Below are 17,927 nucleotides of genomic sequence, written 5' to 3' on the forward strand. Positions count from 1 at the left end.
TCCTCTTAACAACTCTCCCCTTGGTTCCAAGAGCCTCATTCCGCCCATTGCTGGGCTCCTTTCCCAGACTAACTGAATGAGGCCCACTGGAGCAATCAGGCAATGCAGGCGCAGGCGTATGTAGTTACAGCATCCAAGATAGATGAGACCTGGGTCCCTGACCTTTTGTCCACGTATGCTGACTTCAGTATACACTGAAGGAGTCAGGCTGACTTGGGTACAAATTGTCCTTCCCTAAATCTAAGTCCTTATCAACAGAATGGAGATGATAATGGTACCCGCGTCGCTATCACTGTCCCAGGGTATAAATCAGATAATGCAGGCCACATGGTCGGCACAGGGTATTTATGTGATTTAATAGATCCATTAGTCACCATTGTCACATCTCAGCAAGATGTTTTGTCACTGTCCACTTGGATAAACAGCTCTCACGTTTTATTATCCATTGACCAGTCCAGCGGCAGATGGAAACCCAACTATTTCATCAGCCGTAGATGCTCATCCACCCCTCCAGAACTTGTTGGCACTTTGGGGGGAAAGAAACATTGGGCAACATCTCCCCAGGAGCCACCGACCACGCCTCAATGTACAGTTTAGCACGCACAGGGTTCAGTGAAAACCCTTCTAGAGGATGCTACGATCTGAAATCAAGACTCCTTCTCCTCACACATCATGCTCCCATCATCTCTGTTGCTGGGCTGGCTAATTTTGATGTCAGCTTGACACAGGATAGGGTCAACTGAGAGGAGGGAGAAAATGAATCAGCTGAGAAAATGCTTCCATAACACTGGGCTGTGGTGGAGACTGTAGAGCATTTTCTTAATTGGTGACTGAGATGGGAGGTCCCAGACCATTGTGGGTAGGATCATCCCTCAGCGGCTTTCTCTAAGAAAGCAGGCTCAGCAACCATGGCCTTTGCATAGCTCCTTCCTTGTCTGAGTTCCTACCCTGAGTTCCCTCAGTGATAAACAGTGATACGGAAGTGTAAGCCTAATAATCCCCTTCCTCCCCAAGTTGCTTTTGATAATGGTGTTTTATCACAGCAATAGTAACCCTAATTAAGACAATGGCTATTCTGGCAGTTTTGAGACTCTGCTTACCTTGCTCCTTTAAATACATATGTCCCTGATAACTGAGACAGAGCTCCCTGTCGGTGGGAATAGTGCTGCCTTCCTCAGGACTCCCCACATACTGGAAAAGGCATTCTACATTTTTCTGCCTTAAACCCACTGGCAAGCCCCACCCCCATCTTCCAGCTTCTAAAAGGTTGGTAACACGGGGCGACTTCCGGTCCAGGAAGTGCCAGCTATTAATATCAGCGACACTTGACTCTCCCACCTCTAGAGGGCGCTAAAGAGCACGATGGCGGATAAAGCTGGAGAAATCCATGTGGTCCTTCACGCTCAGTCCTTCTGCACCATCTCAGGACTACAGGATGTGAGGGGACACCAGAGTGAGAGCTGAGGCATGGTGGCCGCCATCTACAACCAGAGTTCCAGAAAGCAAGCATGCCCAGGACCATTCCAGACACACCAGGGGTTCACCACACCAGAGTTTTCTGGGGTTGTCACGTAAAAGTACAACAGCGTCCAGTTAAATTTGAACAGATACATGGGTAGGTTCTTTAATATTAGTATGAGCCATACAAGTTCTGTATTATACTTGCACGTTAAAGCTACTTGTTGTGTGTTTGAAGTTCAAATTTAACCAGGGCATCCTATTGTTGTTTGGTTTTTGCTTTTGCTAACTTTGGAAACTTTAGACCCAAACTCTGCCAGGTGTGTGGAAAGTAGGCACCATCCCTGTCCTCCAGCCTTTCATTATAGGCTTCTTGAGCTCCACCTGAAGCCAAGCCTAGGTGAGCAAGTGAAATGAGAAGACCAGCCGGGCACCTCCAGACCCTCAGAGAGCTGAGACACAAGCTTATGGCAAATTAGATTTTTATGAGTTGGCTTGTCTTCCCAAGCCTGCGTCAGGAACAAAACCACACTTCCCAGCCAGCTGTGTGTAGCTTGGTCCATCCAGAGAGGGTCCTAGAATTCACATCCATCCACCCAGTCACTGAGGTCTCTGCCCTGGCAATGGTGCCTCCAGGCCTCCCTGGGGATAGAAAACACGGAGAAGGATCCACATCATCGTCAGCCCTCCGTCCTATTCAGAGGGCAGAAAAGGTACACAGCTCTACACTGAAGAGAAGCAAGGATGGGGGCTAGGAAGGTGGACAGCAACGAAGAAGCCTAGCCAACCAGCAAGCAATCACCAAGGGGAAAGTTTTTTAAGGAAGAGAATGGCCGTGAAAAGCCAATATCTAAATGTCGTAATTTACCACTGAAGATACAAACTATTATACTCAAACTTACCCATGAGTCCTTGTTAAAGAGTTAGAGGCTGTAGTCTGGAGCCTAAGTACAAAGCTCCTTTCCTCCACATGCAAGTGCTTCTGGAGACAGTGAGACCACCTCACATGTGTATAGTCCTTCACAGTTTACATGCCAGCATGCCCTTCACCCACTTATAGCCTACTCCCCCCTGTCCCCAGATGGCCGATTATGTAGAATGGGTGGGTATTATCTTCCCTATTTTCCAAATGAAAAACTCGGACAGTGATATAAACTTATCCACCTAGGGTCCGGGGCACACTCAGCATTTCTTGGTTGCCAATGTTGGTCTTTCCATTGTTGGCTATTACACTCTCTTGGGATCATTTCTTTGTATGGATTATAGATAACTTTGTTTTGCTGTACAAGCGTGGGGGGTAAGAAAGATAAAGGCTAGAAGTCACCTTGAGTGTCATTTCTCAGGAGGTGTCCACCTTGATTTTTGGTTTGTTGTTTTGTTTTGCTTTGTTTTTGTCTATTTTCTTTTTCTTTTTTTATTGATTTATTATTTATTACAATTTATTCATTTTGTATCCCAATTGTAAGCTCCTTCCTCACCTCCTCCCAGTTCCACCCTCCCTCCCTCTTCTCCCCCATGCCCCTCCCCGAGTCCACTGATAGGGGAGGAGGGAGGAGCACCTTTGTTTTTGAGAAAGGGCCTCTCACTGAACCTAGAGCTCAGCAATTAAGGTCACCAGCTGGCCAGTGAGCTTCAGAAATTTGTCAGTCTCTGCCTCCCCAGTGCTGGGATTACAAATGTCAACATGCCCAGCTTTTTCATGTGCGTTCTGGGGATCAAACTTGGGTTTTCACTCTTGCGTGATGAGCAATTTTTATGGACTTAAATGTCTCCCTAGTCCCATCACAGTTGACATCTTGAGGAAGATAAGCAAGAGGGCCCTGGGGTCCAAAGTTCTCGGGAATCCCAAGCTCTGAAAACGTGTCCTTTCTGATGCCAGTGTCAAAAGCCTAATGATCGATCAATAGTGCACCAGGAAGACTTCTAAACAGCTGTCAACCAAGAAAGGTTCTTTTCTACTAGACTATAAGATCTTGAGAACAAAAAGAGGTCTCAGCTACCACTTAGGCTCAGAACCTAGCTGGCCCTTGCACACCTGCATCCCCAGTGTATGTGAGTTAAAGGAGTGGACAGCACTAAACCTTCTGTGCCCACTTCCTCCAACTAGCCTCAGACTCTCAAAAGTCTCCATGCCAGGACTCATTCCAAGTGTGTAACAGAGATGTTCTTTGGTTTCATCTGTTAGGATCAGGTCTTCCACTCCACAGTAGGGGTACCAAGGCTGCAAGCTCTTGAAGCAGTACCTGAGCCTGCCTTATCTCTTCCTGATTTTATAAACATGCTCTGTGTCCTATAGAACTGACCTTACCCCAAACTCACTTCTTAGGGCTTCAACTCTTCTCAGACAAACAAAGAGGTGTCCATATCAAGGAATGTGTCTGAACTATCTCCAGAGTCAGCCATCTTCACCTTCTGCTCTTTCTCTTAGACCATGTCTCATCTATCTCTGAATCCCTTCCACAGCCCCTTATACCTAACCTTTCTTGTATTCACTACTGGTACTCCAATCCTTCTCCAGACTCTGTGTCACATAGACTCCTGCAAGGCCATCCAACAGATCCACCAATCCTACCCCATCTTTACTCTCTCCCTCCTTCTGCTCCAAGGATTCCTGAAGTTCCTTCCTCAACCTTATTGGCTGTTACATCTGGTATCAGTGCTCCAAACTCCTGGAGTGTTCCCTGATTCTGTCCCTGCCCTGCTAAGTTTCTCATTCATAAGCATGAGTAGAACTAAAGTTGGAGTCTCAGTGGGAAAGCCCCATCAAAAGAGACCAGGCAATTGTGGACCAAGGGACCCAGGTGCTTGCACAAAGCAGCCATCTAAGTCAGTGCCCAATGTGATGCTCAGACAAGTTCTTGGTTGTAAGGAGACATCAAAGGACATGTTGCTGGATGTAGGTAAGGCAGAAAAAAACTGGAAGAGGGATGTTCCAGAACCTTGCCCCTGGTCCAAGCAAAGAACCTCATCTACCATCTGTTACACACCTTGGCTTTTATATAAAACTTGGGTTGAGCTGTGTGGTCATGTGCTTGCCAATGCTGTCCTTCCTGATGGCATCATCTGTAATCCCCAACACTGGTCGTGAGGTTTGGTTCATAAAGCTATGAAGTGTGTTGCCTAGGACGGAGCACATGCTCATGGAAGGCCAGTCCCCTGATGCTACCCTCCAGTCCTGTGGGAGTTACTCACCAATAGCCCAGACCCTGAGGCTCTTGAACTATCTTCATGACACAGACGACAGAATCTGTGAGATCTTGGCTTAACAAATCTGGGGTGGAAGGAGAGAAACAGAGTGAGGGAACAGAGAACAGGGTTCTCTCTCTCTCTCTCTCTCTCTCTCTCTTTCTCTCTCTCTCTCTCTCTCACCATTTCTCCATCTCTGGAAACAGATGTTACCTCACCCTTCTCCCCCACAGTCTTCCCTCCATTTCTGTAGCTCTCAACCTGGACCTTAAACCAGGGTCACAGAAGCCCTTTCCTCCCTGCTTGCCCCCTTACCCATCTCCTGGGGATCTTCACCCAGAGACAATGACAGGGGAAGAAAACGAGCCTACAAAAAAGTGAAGGCTAGTGCAAGGGCCCAGCCCTGACCTACCACTACAGTATAGATGGCAAGTGTTGAGGCCACTTGGGGCGAGACTTTTGCACCACTTCCGGCTGTTGATCTGGAAGATGCCATTGTTGGTGCTTCCATCAGCTTCATGGTCCACAGCAGCTGTATTAAAACCGCTTGTATAGTAAGCAAGGCAGATCCCTGCAAGGGACAGATACAGGGTTTGAGGTCAGACGGTCACGCCCCCACAGGCCAAAACTCTCACAACCAATTCCTACACACTGACTTCCTCTACCCAACAGAGACATCCACCCTTCTGCTTTGCAGATGGATCAATCTAAGGTCAGAGGTCAAAGTGACTTCCTCAAGGTTCCATACAGTTACTTCAAAGCAAGGGTCAGGACTAGACCTCAGCCTTCCTGACTCAGGATGTCGATCTTCCCGTGTTCTCACTGTTTGGTATATAGACGGGCTTGCTGCATTTGTTGAATGACCTTATGAGAGCTAAATGTTTACAGGCAAGATTAGGAAGACATGGGCAGGCTCTACAAAGGAGGCCAGGACTAGAGACAAAAATGAACCGAGATGTGACTGTACTTTACAATTTCCTGAAACTGACACTAGCTCACAATGTTTGGTGTTACTGATTTGTTCAGTTTGCAATCTGACTTTCAGCAGACATGTTTGATCCTCACGGCAAGATAAGGTGTAACCTAATAAGCTGTTGGTTCCTCTGACTTCCTGGCTCCCAGCATCTAATCTGCCTGCCTGTTGCCTGCCTGGTACGCAGTTAACTAGGGACTGGGTGGTATCCACCTGCTATCTCATTGAGTTCTGCTTTTACAAAGAAGAACTATGTTCAAAAAGCCTCCAAGACTCTTGAACGAGTAGGAAGGAAGACAAGAGAGTGAGCGGTGGGACACGGGAGAAGGGTTCTCACAGTCAGCCAGGTCATATCCCCGGTAGCCGTCCAGGCCGAAGTCACGCAGCACTTTGGCAAGCTCACAGCGACTGAAGACCTTGGCCTTGCTGGAGGCAAACAGGCAGCTGAGCAGATAGGCCAGGGCCAGCCAAGGGACCCCAGACTGGCACAGCTGTCTTTTGGAAGCCCGGCTCCTAGCTTCCATGCAGTGGCAGACGTAGAGGGTTGAACTGTGGGATGGCAGGCAGTTCACCAGCCCTGGCCAAGAGTTCAGACAGCTGCCCCTTGGAAAAAGAAGAAGGAAGGAAGGACAAGGCCTGAGTGCACCCTGGGAGAGAGGGGAAAGGGTGGACAGGAGGCAAGGTCCTATCACTGATGGAATACCAGGCATGCTCCTGAAACCTTGGACAGGGTTCCTGGAGCCCCACTCATGGGGTCTCCCTTCCAGCTTCCTGGCTTCTATCTGCCATCTTTAGTTGAATCAGGGACACAGGCAGCATGGTGCCTTCCCCATGTGGAAGGCCCTCCTCCCACACACAGATCCTGAGCAGCACTGAAGTCTCCATCTTAACCATTCCTCTAATATCCTCATCTTGAAAGAGCCCCCTAAAACTCACACATCTCATTTGCTCTACTCTCTTTGTCACTTGCCTCTGTGAGCAGATCCCCATGTCATAGGGATATCAGCCACTGATGACCTTTAGCCTTATGGTTCCTTCACCTCCTCAGACCTGATGGCCTTCAACTCCACTATCTTTGTCACTTTGTGACCTTGTCATTCCCCATCTTGTCATCAGTTTATTCTTTCCCACTCTGCAGCCTTCTGCTCCAATTTCTCCCTGGCCATACCATCAAACACATCTACGCCTGTCTCTCGCAAACTTTGTCCACCAATCTCCTCTCCACCATCATAAAGTCAAACACAAAACACTCACACAGTCTCCAAAATGGGTGTCCTTTGGGTGATATTAAAGTGGAAGGGGTGGGGCTGAAGAGATGGCACAGCAGTTAAGGGCTTGCAACGCTCTTGCAGAGGACCTAAATTTGGTTCTCAGTATCCATATCAAGAAGCTCACAACCACCTGTAACTCCAGCCCCAGAGCATCTGATGTCCTCCATAGGCCACCATAGGCACCAGAACTCATGTACACAGAGACATACTCATACCCATAATTTAAAATGTTTAAATCTTTTTTAAAAGAAAGAGAAAGAAAAAGAAAGAGAGAGGGAGGATGGAGGGAGGGAAGGAGGGAGAGAGGAAGGAAGGAAGAAAGAAAGAAAGAAAGAAAGAAAGAAAGAAAGAAAGAAAGAAAGAAAGAGAAAAGAAAAGAAAAGAAAGAAGTGAGAATAAGGAAAGTAGAGGTGGAAGGGTATAACCTAGGATGAGGATACATGGAGATGGGAGAAAGGGTAAGGATCAACCCAAACTAAGTATGTATAAATGTGCCTTAAGGTAACTTGCTACTTTGTACGCTCACACTCTGTTCAAAAAAAAAAAAAGATGAAAGAAAGCATGAGTATTCTTATTTTCCAACCTCCCACCCTAAATGTCAAGGATGACAAAATGATTAAAGGCAAAGCTTTGCACATGGGTTTGACGCCCACCTCTGCTCCTTCCTATGTCTTGGGTATAGGACATTCTCCGTGCCTCTTTTTCTTCGTCTATAAGATGGTGGGAAATTAGTAGTACTTGACTCAGAAGATGGTCGAAAGAATAAAAGAGAAAATAAGTGTAAGGATATTGACTCTTTGCACTGAGAACAGTCTTGGCATTGTTTCTTTTGTGAACTAGCAGCCATGCTAATGCTTGTCTTTGATCATTTTTTCCTTGGTTCCATCAAAAAGCACTTCAGAACCCTCATTGCTACCCCTGAGAGTCCCACTTCTTAGTTCCCTGGTGACCTCACCCCTTACTGCACTAAGAAAAGCAGAATCATTTTCCTCTTTCTGCATCAGGCTCATCCCACCTTCAAACTCATCAGGAGCCCCCCACATCCTATCAAAGGTCCCCTGGAGTGATGAGAAGGTCACTGTGTAAGCTGTTGCCATGGGTGGTGCCATCCTGTTTTATTCCCAGTTTCCTTTCTCATTCCCAGGATGTGACCCTCATGCCTGGGGCAGTTTGCCTTCAAAAATAAGAAAAGCCCACCACTAACGGGATCACCATTCCTGCTTGGTATAAAGACATCATGCTGGTTGGCTCAGACCAGTATGAGGAAATGCTCATCTCCGGATGTAACCCCCAATCTTCGTGAATATTCCATACCTCCAGGGTTCTCACTGTGGGTATCTGGAGATGCTGGCCTGTCTCCTTCCAGGTTGCTTTTCTTTACACTCCTCTCTGGGCCGCTGGATTTCCAAGTGGCAGGCTTCCCAACCTGGGTTCAATGACATATCCACCATGTCCCTCTTTCCTCTGAGCTCAATTCTTCCTCCCTTTCCCAGGCATGCCTTCTCTCGCTGCATCTGCGAACTTCATCTCTATCTGTTCGTCCTTATTCCATGCAGAGGACCAGGCTTAGAGCCCCTGCTTCTCTTATCCTCATCTGTACAGATCTATCTTTTCTCATCCAAATTTCCAAGAGGAAAATCACCGCTGTCTCCCTGTACCTTCATCTTGTCTTCTTTTCTCTTTCCTAGTATTAGAGATCAAACCCAAGGTTTTTTCCTATGCTAAGCAAGTACTCCACCACTGTCCTACATCACCAGTCCCTTGGTCTATCCTCACATCCATTTTATTTTGAGACAAGGTCTTGCCAATTTCCCAGACGACTTTCAACTTACAGTCTTCCAGCCTTGGCCCCGTGAGTTGCGGGATTGCAGCTGTAGGCCACTATACCTTGCTCTCCTTGTTTGTTAACCTGGGAGCATCAGGTTTCCAATCACCACCCACCTAAGTAAGACCTGTGCTCACCCACCTCACAGAGGCTCTGGGGCCATTTCTCCTGCCAACTGCTTCCCCGTGGAAATCAGAGCTTTGATGGTTTCCACAGTGCTCACTTCATCCAAGCTTCTTCTTCCCTTACTGACTATTTCTCCTGCTCCACTGCATAACCTGCTTCTGACCCAGTTTGAAATGCTGAGATGTTTCCCAGTCTTTTCTACCTCGAAAGCCTCCCCCCTTCCACATCAGGAAGGCTTAGGACATCCCTGCTGTTAACATCAGCTGCAGAGTAATCACCTTCTATTCCAAGAACTGAATGGCATTTTCTCCAAGCACTGACCTCTGGACACCTCTTGTTGGTACCCGACAGTCACCCCAAACTAAACTCATCTAAGAGAAATAATGTTCCCACCAAACTCTGCCCTTCTTGGTCCTGTCTTCCCTCCGAAACCACAGGGCACCCACATACTCAAATAAGTATAATAGAAACATGGATGTTGCCTTTACTTCTCCAGCCAAAATCCTTCATCCACCCACAGCCAATCAACACCAAGGTCCTGTTGACCCTTTCCTCCAAGAGCACAATCTTTCCTTAAGTTCAAGCCACCACCCCGCTCTTCCTTACCATGTCCTTAGGCTCAGTCTGGACCTCTTCCAAACTCTCCTACATATGTCCCATGCACCAGAATGAACTGAAGTGCAAACCTAGTCATGCAGCACTTTTCAACATCTCCCCCTTCACTGCTCCTAACAGTGGTCCAGAGGTCCCCTCATGACCCGGTAAAACTGGCTTGTCCCTCACTCAGACCTTTGGTTCTGTTCCCTCTTCTGGTGACCCCTGATGTCTAGCAATTTAGCTGTCTCTTTGCCTCTGCATAGATCGCTTCTATTAATGCTTCAAAGATGAACCCCATCTAAGCTGGTCCCCTGGCAGGGACCATCTCCCTAGACACGTACAGTGACTTTATCTTCGTACTGGATTGTAATACATGTCAGCCCCCCCCCCCCCCCCCAGCCAAGGTGAGCTTCCACAGAATGACAGCTTGGTCCTATTTATCTTCATATCTTAAAAGGCTGAGATGCTGCTAAGGAGTGGCTGCTCAGGGGGTATGTCTTAAACTCAAGTACAACGAAGTCACGGTCACAGAGCGTGAACCCTTCACAAAGTACGGGCAGGGAGATAATTATTACCTTCGCTGGATCCTTCAACTCTATAGGACCAGGTGTTTTTGTGGGTATTTTCTAACTTAATCTCATCTAATCCTCTTAACCATTCAAAGAGTTGGGATTAATATCCTCAAGGCATAGATGAGGAAACCAAGTTCACTGCTACCCAGTGAGTGTTTGTGATTTTATAGTGTTTTTCATAGTAAAGAGACTCCAAGATAAGTTCATCCGGAGTGGTTCACAGCAGGTCCGAAGGTTTACGGAGATGGATCTGGTGATAACTCATAGACCAGAGGCCTGCCAGCAAAAGCTCTTATTCATATTTGTTCTCTCTCCTCTCCCTCTCTCCCTTACTTCCTTTCTCTCTCTCTCTCCTCTGCCCAGGATCCATCCCTCCCTCCATCTCTGATCACTGCCTTGCTGTTCCCTAGCCCCTCTAGCTAACAGCACCAGGACTCAGGGAGAGGTTCACATAGCCGCGATCCTCCCTACCAGAGCTGCAATGGTGGTGACCACACGGCAGCAGCAGCGGCTGTGGCTCCAAATCCTGCTTCAGCTCAGGACACCCTTGCAATCCTGCCAGTGTCCCAGCGCTGGGCATTGAAAGAACGATAGAGAAAGCAGACTCCAGACTGACCTAAGGCCTTCTAGAACTCCCTGGCTCTGTGAGCTAGCTCGTCTTCTAGAACTTGCTTCACTCGCTGAACTTTGAGGAGATCATCTGTGCTGTTCAGTTTCAGGGTCCAGGCATTTCAGAGCGTTTTAGAGGCATCTATCTCTCCATTTTGTTTTTGCGTTTTTGTTTTTGTTTTTCAGACAGAGTCTCATGGAGTTCAGTCTGACCTCAAATTTACTATCTAGCCTAGGATGACTGTGGACTCCTGATCTTCTTGCCATTGATTCCCAAGGGCTCGATTACAGGCGTGGGTCACTGGGCCAGTTTTATGCCATGCTTGCAGATGAAACCCAGAACTTCATGCCTGGTAGGTAACTACTATACCAATGGTGCTACATGGCCCCCCAAGCCCATGTCAGAGGTAGCCAATCACAGCCCTTCTACTCACATATACACACACACACACACACATACTACACACATAGGGTGGGGGTGGAGTAGTTAAAGGGATGATTCTGCTCTCCCAACAGACATGGCTCCCCAGATACAACCTCCAGGCAGCTCATCTCACTTCTGAACTCCCTTCAAAAAGAAAAAAAAAAAAAAATTTTTTTCTTAAAAGTTGAGCCACAAATCACCTCCCTCTTCTATCTAGATTGACAGCTGCTCACTGTTCATAGGCCTGGGGCCAAAGTCAGACAATTGTCCCTAAAGCCTGGGGGCGGGGAGGAGAAGTGAAAGGAACAGCTGGTGATGCTCATGTGCCCCATGGGAGCAACCTGCCTGCTGGGCATCCACAAACTCTGCTTCTAACAGCCCGGGGCTGCAGGCCTGAGCTCGGGTAACAGTGCCACCCAGGGCCTGCCAGAGAAAATAGCTGAAGCCCTCTCTTTCATCAGTTCCCAAGAGGAGGCCATAAGCCCTACCGCACGTGGACTAGGAAAGCTCAGTGTTTAATGAGCTTAGCACTCAGGGCTGGTAGCTCAGTAGATAGCAGCAATCACTCTGAGGAGCAAAGTCATAAGTGTGTCTCTAGCTGTACCAAGTTTATCTCATCTTCCTGGCCCAACCCAGAAAGCACTAAACTGTCCCAGCCTACCATCAGCATTTTTTCTTTCTTTTTTTTTTTATTTTTTTTTATATTTTATGTGTGTAGATGTTTTGCCTGCATGTATGACTATATACGACACGTGTAAAATGCCCACAGAGGGCAATTAGAAGGTATTGGATCCCATGGAACTGGAGTTAAAGATGGTTGGTTGTGAAGTGCCATGTGAGTGCTGGGAATGGAACCCTCTGGGAAGAAACCGCTGAGCCACCTCCTCAGGCTGACCAGTGGGTCGTGTTTTTTAATGATAGATGCATGGATACATAGACAAACATATATATAATCAGCTAACTTGTAGTGACAACTTAGTTTTTTAATAACTTTTTTTATTTCTTGAAGTTAAAATATAATTACATCATTTTCCTCCTTACCTTTCCTTCCTCCAAACCCTTCCCCCTTTTGCCCCCTCTCAAATGCATGGACTCTTTTTATTTGTTTATATTATATCCCTAAAATACGTATAAATATAACCCTCGAGGTCCACAAGTCATTTTTCAAGGCCATGAGAATATGTGAAACAGGAAACCTGTCCCCTTAAGACTGTGTGTGTACAACGTATCTCCAGCACAGCTGTACAGCACAAACTTGCACAACCGACCACTAGAACTGTTTACCTTGCTTGACTAATCTTTTTGTTTTCATTTTTATAAACATTTATTTTTGAGATATGGAGTATCATTTAATTTTTTAAATATTTTTATTTATTACAATTTATTCACTTTGTATCCCAGCTGTAGCTCCACCCTCGTCCCCTCCCAATCCTCCCTTTCCACCCTCCCACCCTCTCTCCTTCATCTTCTCCCATGTGCCTACCCCAGTCCACTGATAGTGAAGGACTTCCTTCACTTCCATCTGATCCTAGCCTATCAGGTCTCATCAGGACTGGCTGTATTGTCTTCCTCTGTGGCCTGGTAAGACTGCCTCCCTCCTCAGGGGAAGGTGATCAAAGAGCCAGCCCCTGAGTTCATGTCAGAGACAGTCCCTGCTCCCCTTATTAGGGAGCCCATTTGGAAACTGAGCTGTCATGAGCTACCTCTGTGCAGAGGCTCCAGGTTATCTCCATGAATGGTCCTTAGTTGTAGTAACAGTCTCAGAAAAGACCCCTAGGCCTATATTTTTTGGTTCTGTTGTTCTCCTTGTGGAGCTCCAGACCCTTCCAGGTCTTTCTATTTCCCCATTATTTCATAAGATTCTCTGTACTCTTCCCAAAGTTTGGCTATGAGTCTCAGCATCTGCTTTAATACCGTGCTAGATAGAGTCTTTCAGAGACCCTCTGTGGTGGGCTCCTGTCTTGTTCCTTATTTTCACCTTCTTCCAATATCTATCCTACTTGGCTTTCTGAATGAAGATTGAGCATCTTACCCAGGGCCCTTCTTGCTTAGCTTCTTTGGGTGTACAGATTTTAGTATGTTTATCCTATATTATATGCCTAATATCCACTTATAAGTGAGTATATATCATGTGTGTCTTTCTGCTTCTGGGATAGCTCACTCAGGATGATCTTTTCTAGTTCCCAAATTGCTGGCGGGAATGTAAACTTGTATAACCACTTTGGAAATCAATTTGGCGCCTTCTCAGACAATTAGGAATAGTGCTACCTCAAGATCCAGCTATACCATTCCTAGGCATATATCCAAGAGATGCTCAAGTATACAACAAGGACATTTGCTCAACCATGTTCATAGCAGCTTCATTCATAATAGCCAGAAGCTGGAAACAATCCAGATGTCCCTCAGTTGAGGGATGGATACAGAAATTGTGGTACATTTACACAATGGACTACTACTCAGCAATTAAAAACAAGGAAAGCTTGACTGAATCTTAAGGCCCATTTACTGTTAACTCCCAGTTTTCCCCTCCCCTGGCCCTGGTGTTCACTGTTCTGCTCTTAGACTCCTTAAATCATGAGTTTGATTCCTTGAGGAATCTCATGTATATGGACTGGCTTTTGTCCACTAACATGGTATCCTCCAGGCACACCACTGTGTATTCTTACTTTTCCACACCATCGATGTTTGTTTGTTGCTGAGAATCTCAACCTGATATGTAGGAGGTTTCACTGATTTTACATTGAACTCCCCTGATAACTAGTGACAATGAGCATTTTTTTTCAGGTACCTGTTCACAGAAATGTCTAATTGGACAGGTTTTGGGTTTTTTGTTTGTTTGTTTGTTTGTTTTTTAACACTCACCAGATGATTCCACTAGGCAGCCAAGCTTAAACGTTTACTCATCAGAGCTCAAGACTTGAGTTCAAAAGCCTAGAACCGAGAGCTGGGGAGATGGTGCAGTGGTCTAACACGCTTATACACAAGCGTGAGGATCTAAGTTCAGATTCTCCGAGCTCACATAAAAGGCAAAATACTAACACAGACATTTAGCACAGGCATCTACAATCGTGCACTCCTACAGGCTGGGGGGAGGTGGGAGCAGAGGATTCCCAGATGTTCCAAGGCCAGCTAGCCTGCTGCGGGTGGTGGAAAACCTCCAGACGTGTGCACAACACATGTACACACACACACACACACACACACACACACACACACAATTACCTTGAAAACCTAGAGCAACGGAGAATGAGTCCATTGTCCTTCTCCTCCCCTGACCTGCTGGTTAGCCTTAATGATGAGTTCACTTCCATTTCCTCATCAGAAGAGTGGAGACATCACTCTTTCCTAGTCAGCTACAGCCACATACCTCATCGCCCCACACCTTATTTTTCTCCTCTGTAGAATATAAATAATCATCTCCTCTCCCTGCCAGGGTGGGACAAAGCTGAGGCTTCCCAAAGAAGGGAGTCTCTTGCTGACCCGCATCAGTGCATTTTAGCTGTGGTTTTATCGCCTGGCCCTTGGTGGTGATTCTGTGAGCCTGAGTTTTTTTTTTCCTCTAGGTTTTACTGAATCTGCTGTCCGCTTTTATTATTCTGCCGCTTCTTTTTATTGAGTATTCTTTCAGCTTATTTTATTTTATGATATGTTTTGTTATTTCCCTATTGACTTTCACTTTTAAATGGGGGCGGGGAGCAACATCCACAGTTAGGAGGGCAAACTGGGCCCCCACTGTGGGCCCCGCAGCTCTTTAATTCTCCGCTCAGCTCTTCACCCTTCTCTCCTAGTTCTGCAGTGCAAGCCCGCAGCCTTGGCCACAAGCCTGGCCGAGATCCTCCACCAACTTCCTCCAGGTTCACATTCCCTAGGAGCCTTTCTCACCATACCTTCCCACCCTCCATGTATACACGATACTGTGGTCTCGACACCCTCCTATTGGCTTTTCCAGAGCATCATGAGAAGAAATATTTTCTTTTAAAAAAAGAGATATGGCCCACCATGACTTAGGAGGGAAAAAAAAAAAGGTCACTTTACCCTGTCAATGTGGTACCCACTCCCTGAACAGTCATAACAGCTTCTTGAAATTTCGTAATACAAACCCACTCAGCTGCTCTCCTCCTCTCCGGGAAAGCACCTTCCAACCTCACTCTGGAGTACATGCTTTGCTAAATAAACGTCTGTCCTAACTGTGCCTGGGTCTTTTGGTTGAATCGCTTCCTCTGAGAACATGACAGCCAACACACACACACATACCTATGCACACATACACACACATACACAACCACCATCAAAGATGGCTCCACGATGTTTGCTCCCAACACTCTGGTATGTTAAAAGAACATACCTGGACCATTAGTTTCTCCATCAGAGGGTTTTGCCAAAATGACGTGGCTGGATACACCATTCCCCACCTCCCTTTTCATTTGTTTGTTTGTTTGTTTGTTTGTTTTGTTTAGACAGGATCTGATATTGCCCAGGCAACCTGAGGAATCTCTAGGTAACCCAAAATGATGTTGAATTTCTGATCCTCCTACCTCTGCCTCAAACATGGAGGGATTACAGGTATGTGCCACCTTGCCGAGTTTATCTGGGTATCCAAACCAGGCAGTAAGCATGCTAAGCAAACAGTGTATAAACTGAGTCCTGTTCTCCATTTTCCGCCTTTTGATCTCTCATCATGGGGCTTGCTGACCCAGCCCAATGGGTCTTACATACTCTGTCCATCCTCCTACACCCATCGCCTGAGTTCTAAAAGTCTAAATCGCTACCTTCTTCCCCAAACCGTCTGTCCTCGTGCGATACCAAATCATTTCCAGTCATTCAAAATCAGCCTATCGTTGCAAAGTTTGCAGAGCTAACCCACTGCTCTGCCTCCTCAGCCCTCCAGTCTAGTTCCTTGGATCTCTAGCGTATCCCTACTCGAGTTACTACCTTGCACTATAATTTGTGGTGTGCAGTCTGTCTGTCTGCACACTATTCAAGGGTAAGGAGGATGTGTTTATTTCCTTGACTTGTTAATGGATGAAACTCAGAGAAGGCTCCGAAGAGAGGTGAAGTTACTGAGTTAAAAAACCTGTCCCAGAGGCGTGTAACTACAGAGTGGTGACCGAGGGAGAGCTGTTGGGACAGGACGGGGTCTGTGGCTTGACGGAGCTGGTGAACCTATGCACTGCAGTAAAGTCAGTGTCCTGATTCTGCGATTCAACTGTAACCACGCAACATTTCCCACCGAGGGAAACGGGGTGAAGGGAACAAGGGCATCCTCGATATTTTTGCAACTCCCTGTGGGGCACGTGAACCATGAAGGGAACCAGCCTGGAGCAAGAGCGAGGTCTAGACCCAACCCCACACCTCATCTTGAGACTGGAAGAAACTAAGGATCACTCCGCCCTGTTCTGGGCCTACCTGTCCCTGTCCACATAGTCTTGCAACCCCTACCTCTGCCACCCTTGAGGTAGATTTCAGGTTTTCTCACAAGGACGTGTCCATCTAGCACCTGGAATTCCTCTCCATGCAAATAAAGCATTCCCAGCACCTCAGCGCCAGCCAATGAAGTACACTCACCCCAGAAACTCCTACCCACCTTCCCAAGGTTTATATAGCTTCTATTCCCCTGAATAAAGAAGAGCTGTATCACCGAAAGGACCCTCTTGAAGAAGGCTTTCTTCCCAGATCCCCACTACCCCCATCCCCCCACTCCAGGCATTCACCAGCTAAGCTTCACTGCTTCTAGCACTGGTCTGCAAGGTGTCTGGACACCCAAGGCCAGAAGCAAACCTGGAAAGATGGCTACACCCAATGTGGATTTAACAGGACCGCTGGTTTGAGCAGGGAAGAGTGGGTGCCCTCCACCCCCGCCCGGGCCTTTGGCATCAGCCCAAAGGTACTAAACCTCCGCACTCTGGGAGCAGGTTATCTTTCCTCCTTTGTTTTTGGTTTAGCCATTGCACGGGTTCAGACACTAGCAAGGACAACTGAAACCTGGCTGGAGCACTCTCTGGTGTTGGCCGAAGGCCACCCCCTCCTCCTCTCCTGGCCCCATCCTTCCTCCCTTTTCCCCCTTCCTCCCTCCCCTACTCCTCACATAGGGGAACCCCTCCCACTAGGAACCCACACCAGCACGTCAAATCACGATCTTTCCCACTCCACCTACTTCCGCCAAAGTGGAGAGAGTGCTTCGTGCTTCTCTTCCCTCTGACCTGCGACCTGCACTCTAAAGGGCACAGCCAAAAGAATGGAGGAAATACCATGTAACCTTTGGCTTCCTCCCCCACTGCCCAAAGCAGAGAAAATCCCAATTAATCCCCAGGCTAACTCCGCCACTCCCTCTACTCATCACTCCGCAGGGAATACAGAATCCCAGGTATTCCCCACCAGGGCTGGAACCCCCCAAAGTCAGATTGACAGTTGTGTGTGTGTGTGTGTGTGTGTGTGTGTGTGTGTGTGTGTGTGTGTGTTTCCCCCCACGGGGATTCAACAAACAACTCAGCCAGCAAAAATGTACACGAGCCGGGGCACCCCGCCTTCTGACGAACAGGAACTGACCCCGCCTGCCAACACACCTCTGTCTCCCCTCTCCGGTCTGCTTTCTAGGGACTAAACAAACATAGAGGTGCCCCCTCCTCCAAAAGCAGGTGCTACCTGCCAGGCTGTCGGGCCTCTTCAGGTCACGCTGCCATAACAAAAACAAGAAGTAAAAGGCTGCTTTGGAAGCGGGCGCTGACGGCAACAACGCAGACTGTTTTCCCGCCCGCCAGGTGTAGGTGGCACTGGGGCAAAAAAAGGAACCCGCCGTCCAAGAATTATGGGTAGAGTTTTGCCACTGAAGCTCCAGAGAGAGGTAGCTGACCCAAAACTTAAAATGCTCTTGTTTAAATTTTGCTTA

The 17,927-nt window shown here is 47.3% G+C and overlaps 1 protein-coding gene across 2 annotated transcripts; it reads right to left on the reverse strand.

Annotated features, from left to right (window-relative positions):
- Positions 1–1,926: 1,926 nt before the first annotated feature.
- Positions 1,927–17,242, reverse strand: Spaca3 (sperm acrosome associated 3). Of its 2 annotated transcripts, none has more exons than XM_060388415.1 (5): positions 17,196–17,242; positions 5,955–6,220; positions 5,057–5,215; positions 4,651–4,729; positions 1,927–2,100 (listed from the first exon to the last, which is right to left on the reverse strand). In XM_060388415.1, the coding sequence occupies exons 2-5, from the start codon at positions 6,139–6,141 to the stop codon at positions 2,034–2,036; spliced, it is 492 nt and encodes a 163-aa protein (XP_060244398.1). In that variant the 5' UTR covers positions 6,142–6,220; positions 17,196–17,242; the 3' UTR covers positions 1,927–2,033. The 2 variants fall into 2 exon arrangements, with proteins under 2 accessions (XP_060244398.1, XP_060244400.1); XM_060388417.1 differs by lacking the exon at positions 17,196–17,242 and adding an exon at positions 8,203–8,298.
- Positions 17,243–17,927: the final 685 nt, after the last annotated feature.

Source organism: Meriones unguiculatus, chromosome 7, assembly GCF_030254825.1.
Source record: "Meriones unguiculatus strain TT.TT164.6M chromosome 7, Bangor_MerUng_6.1, whole genome shotgun sequence".
In the NCBI taxonomy this organism is placed as follows: domain Eukaryota; kingdom Metazoa; phylum Chordata; class Mammalia; order Rodentia; family Muridae; genus Meriones; species Meriones unguiculatus.

Excerpts from the sequence above, each read along its gene's own strand:
- Spaca3 (XM_060388415.1), bottom strand. The coding sequence starts at position 6,141 with ATGGAAGCTAGGAGCCGGGCTTCCAAAAGACAGCTGTGCCAGTCTGGG. Across the intron at positions 4,730-5,056 it reads TTGCCATCTATACTGTAGTG|ATTTGTTAAGCCAAGATCTC; the intron begins GTAGGTCAGGGC and ends CTTCCACCCCAG. Across the intron at positions 2,101-4,650 it reads CCTCAGGGTCTGGGCTATTG|GGAGGCCTGGAGGCACCATT; the intron begins GTGAGTAACTCC and ends TTCTATCCCCAG.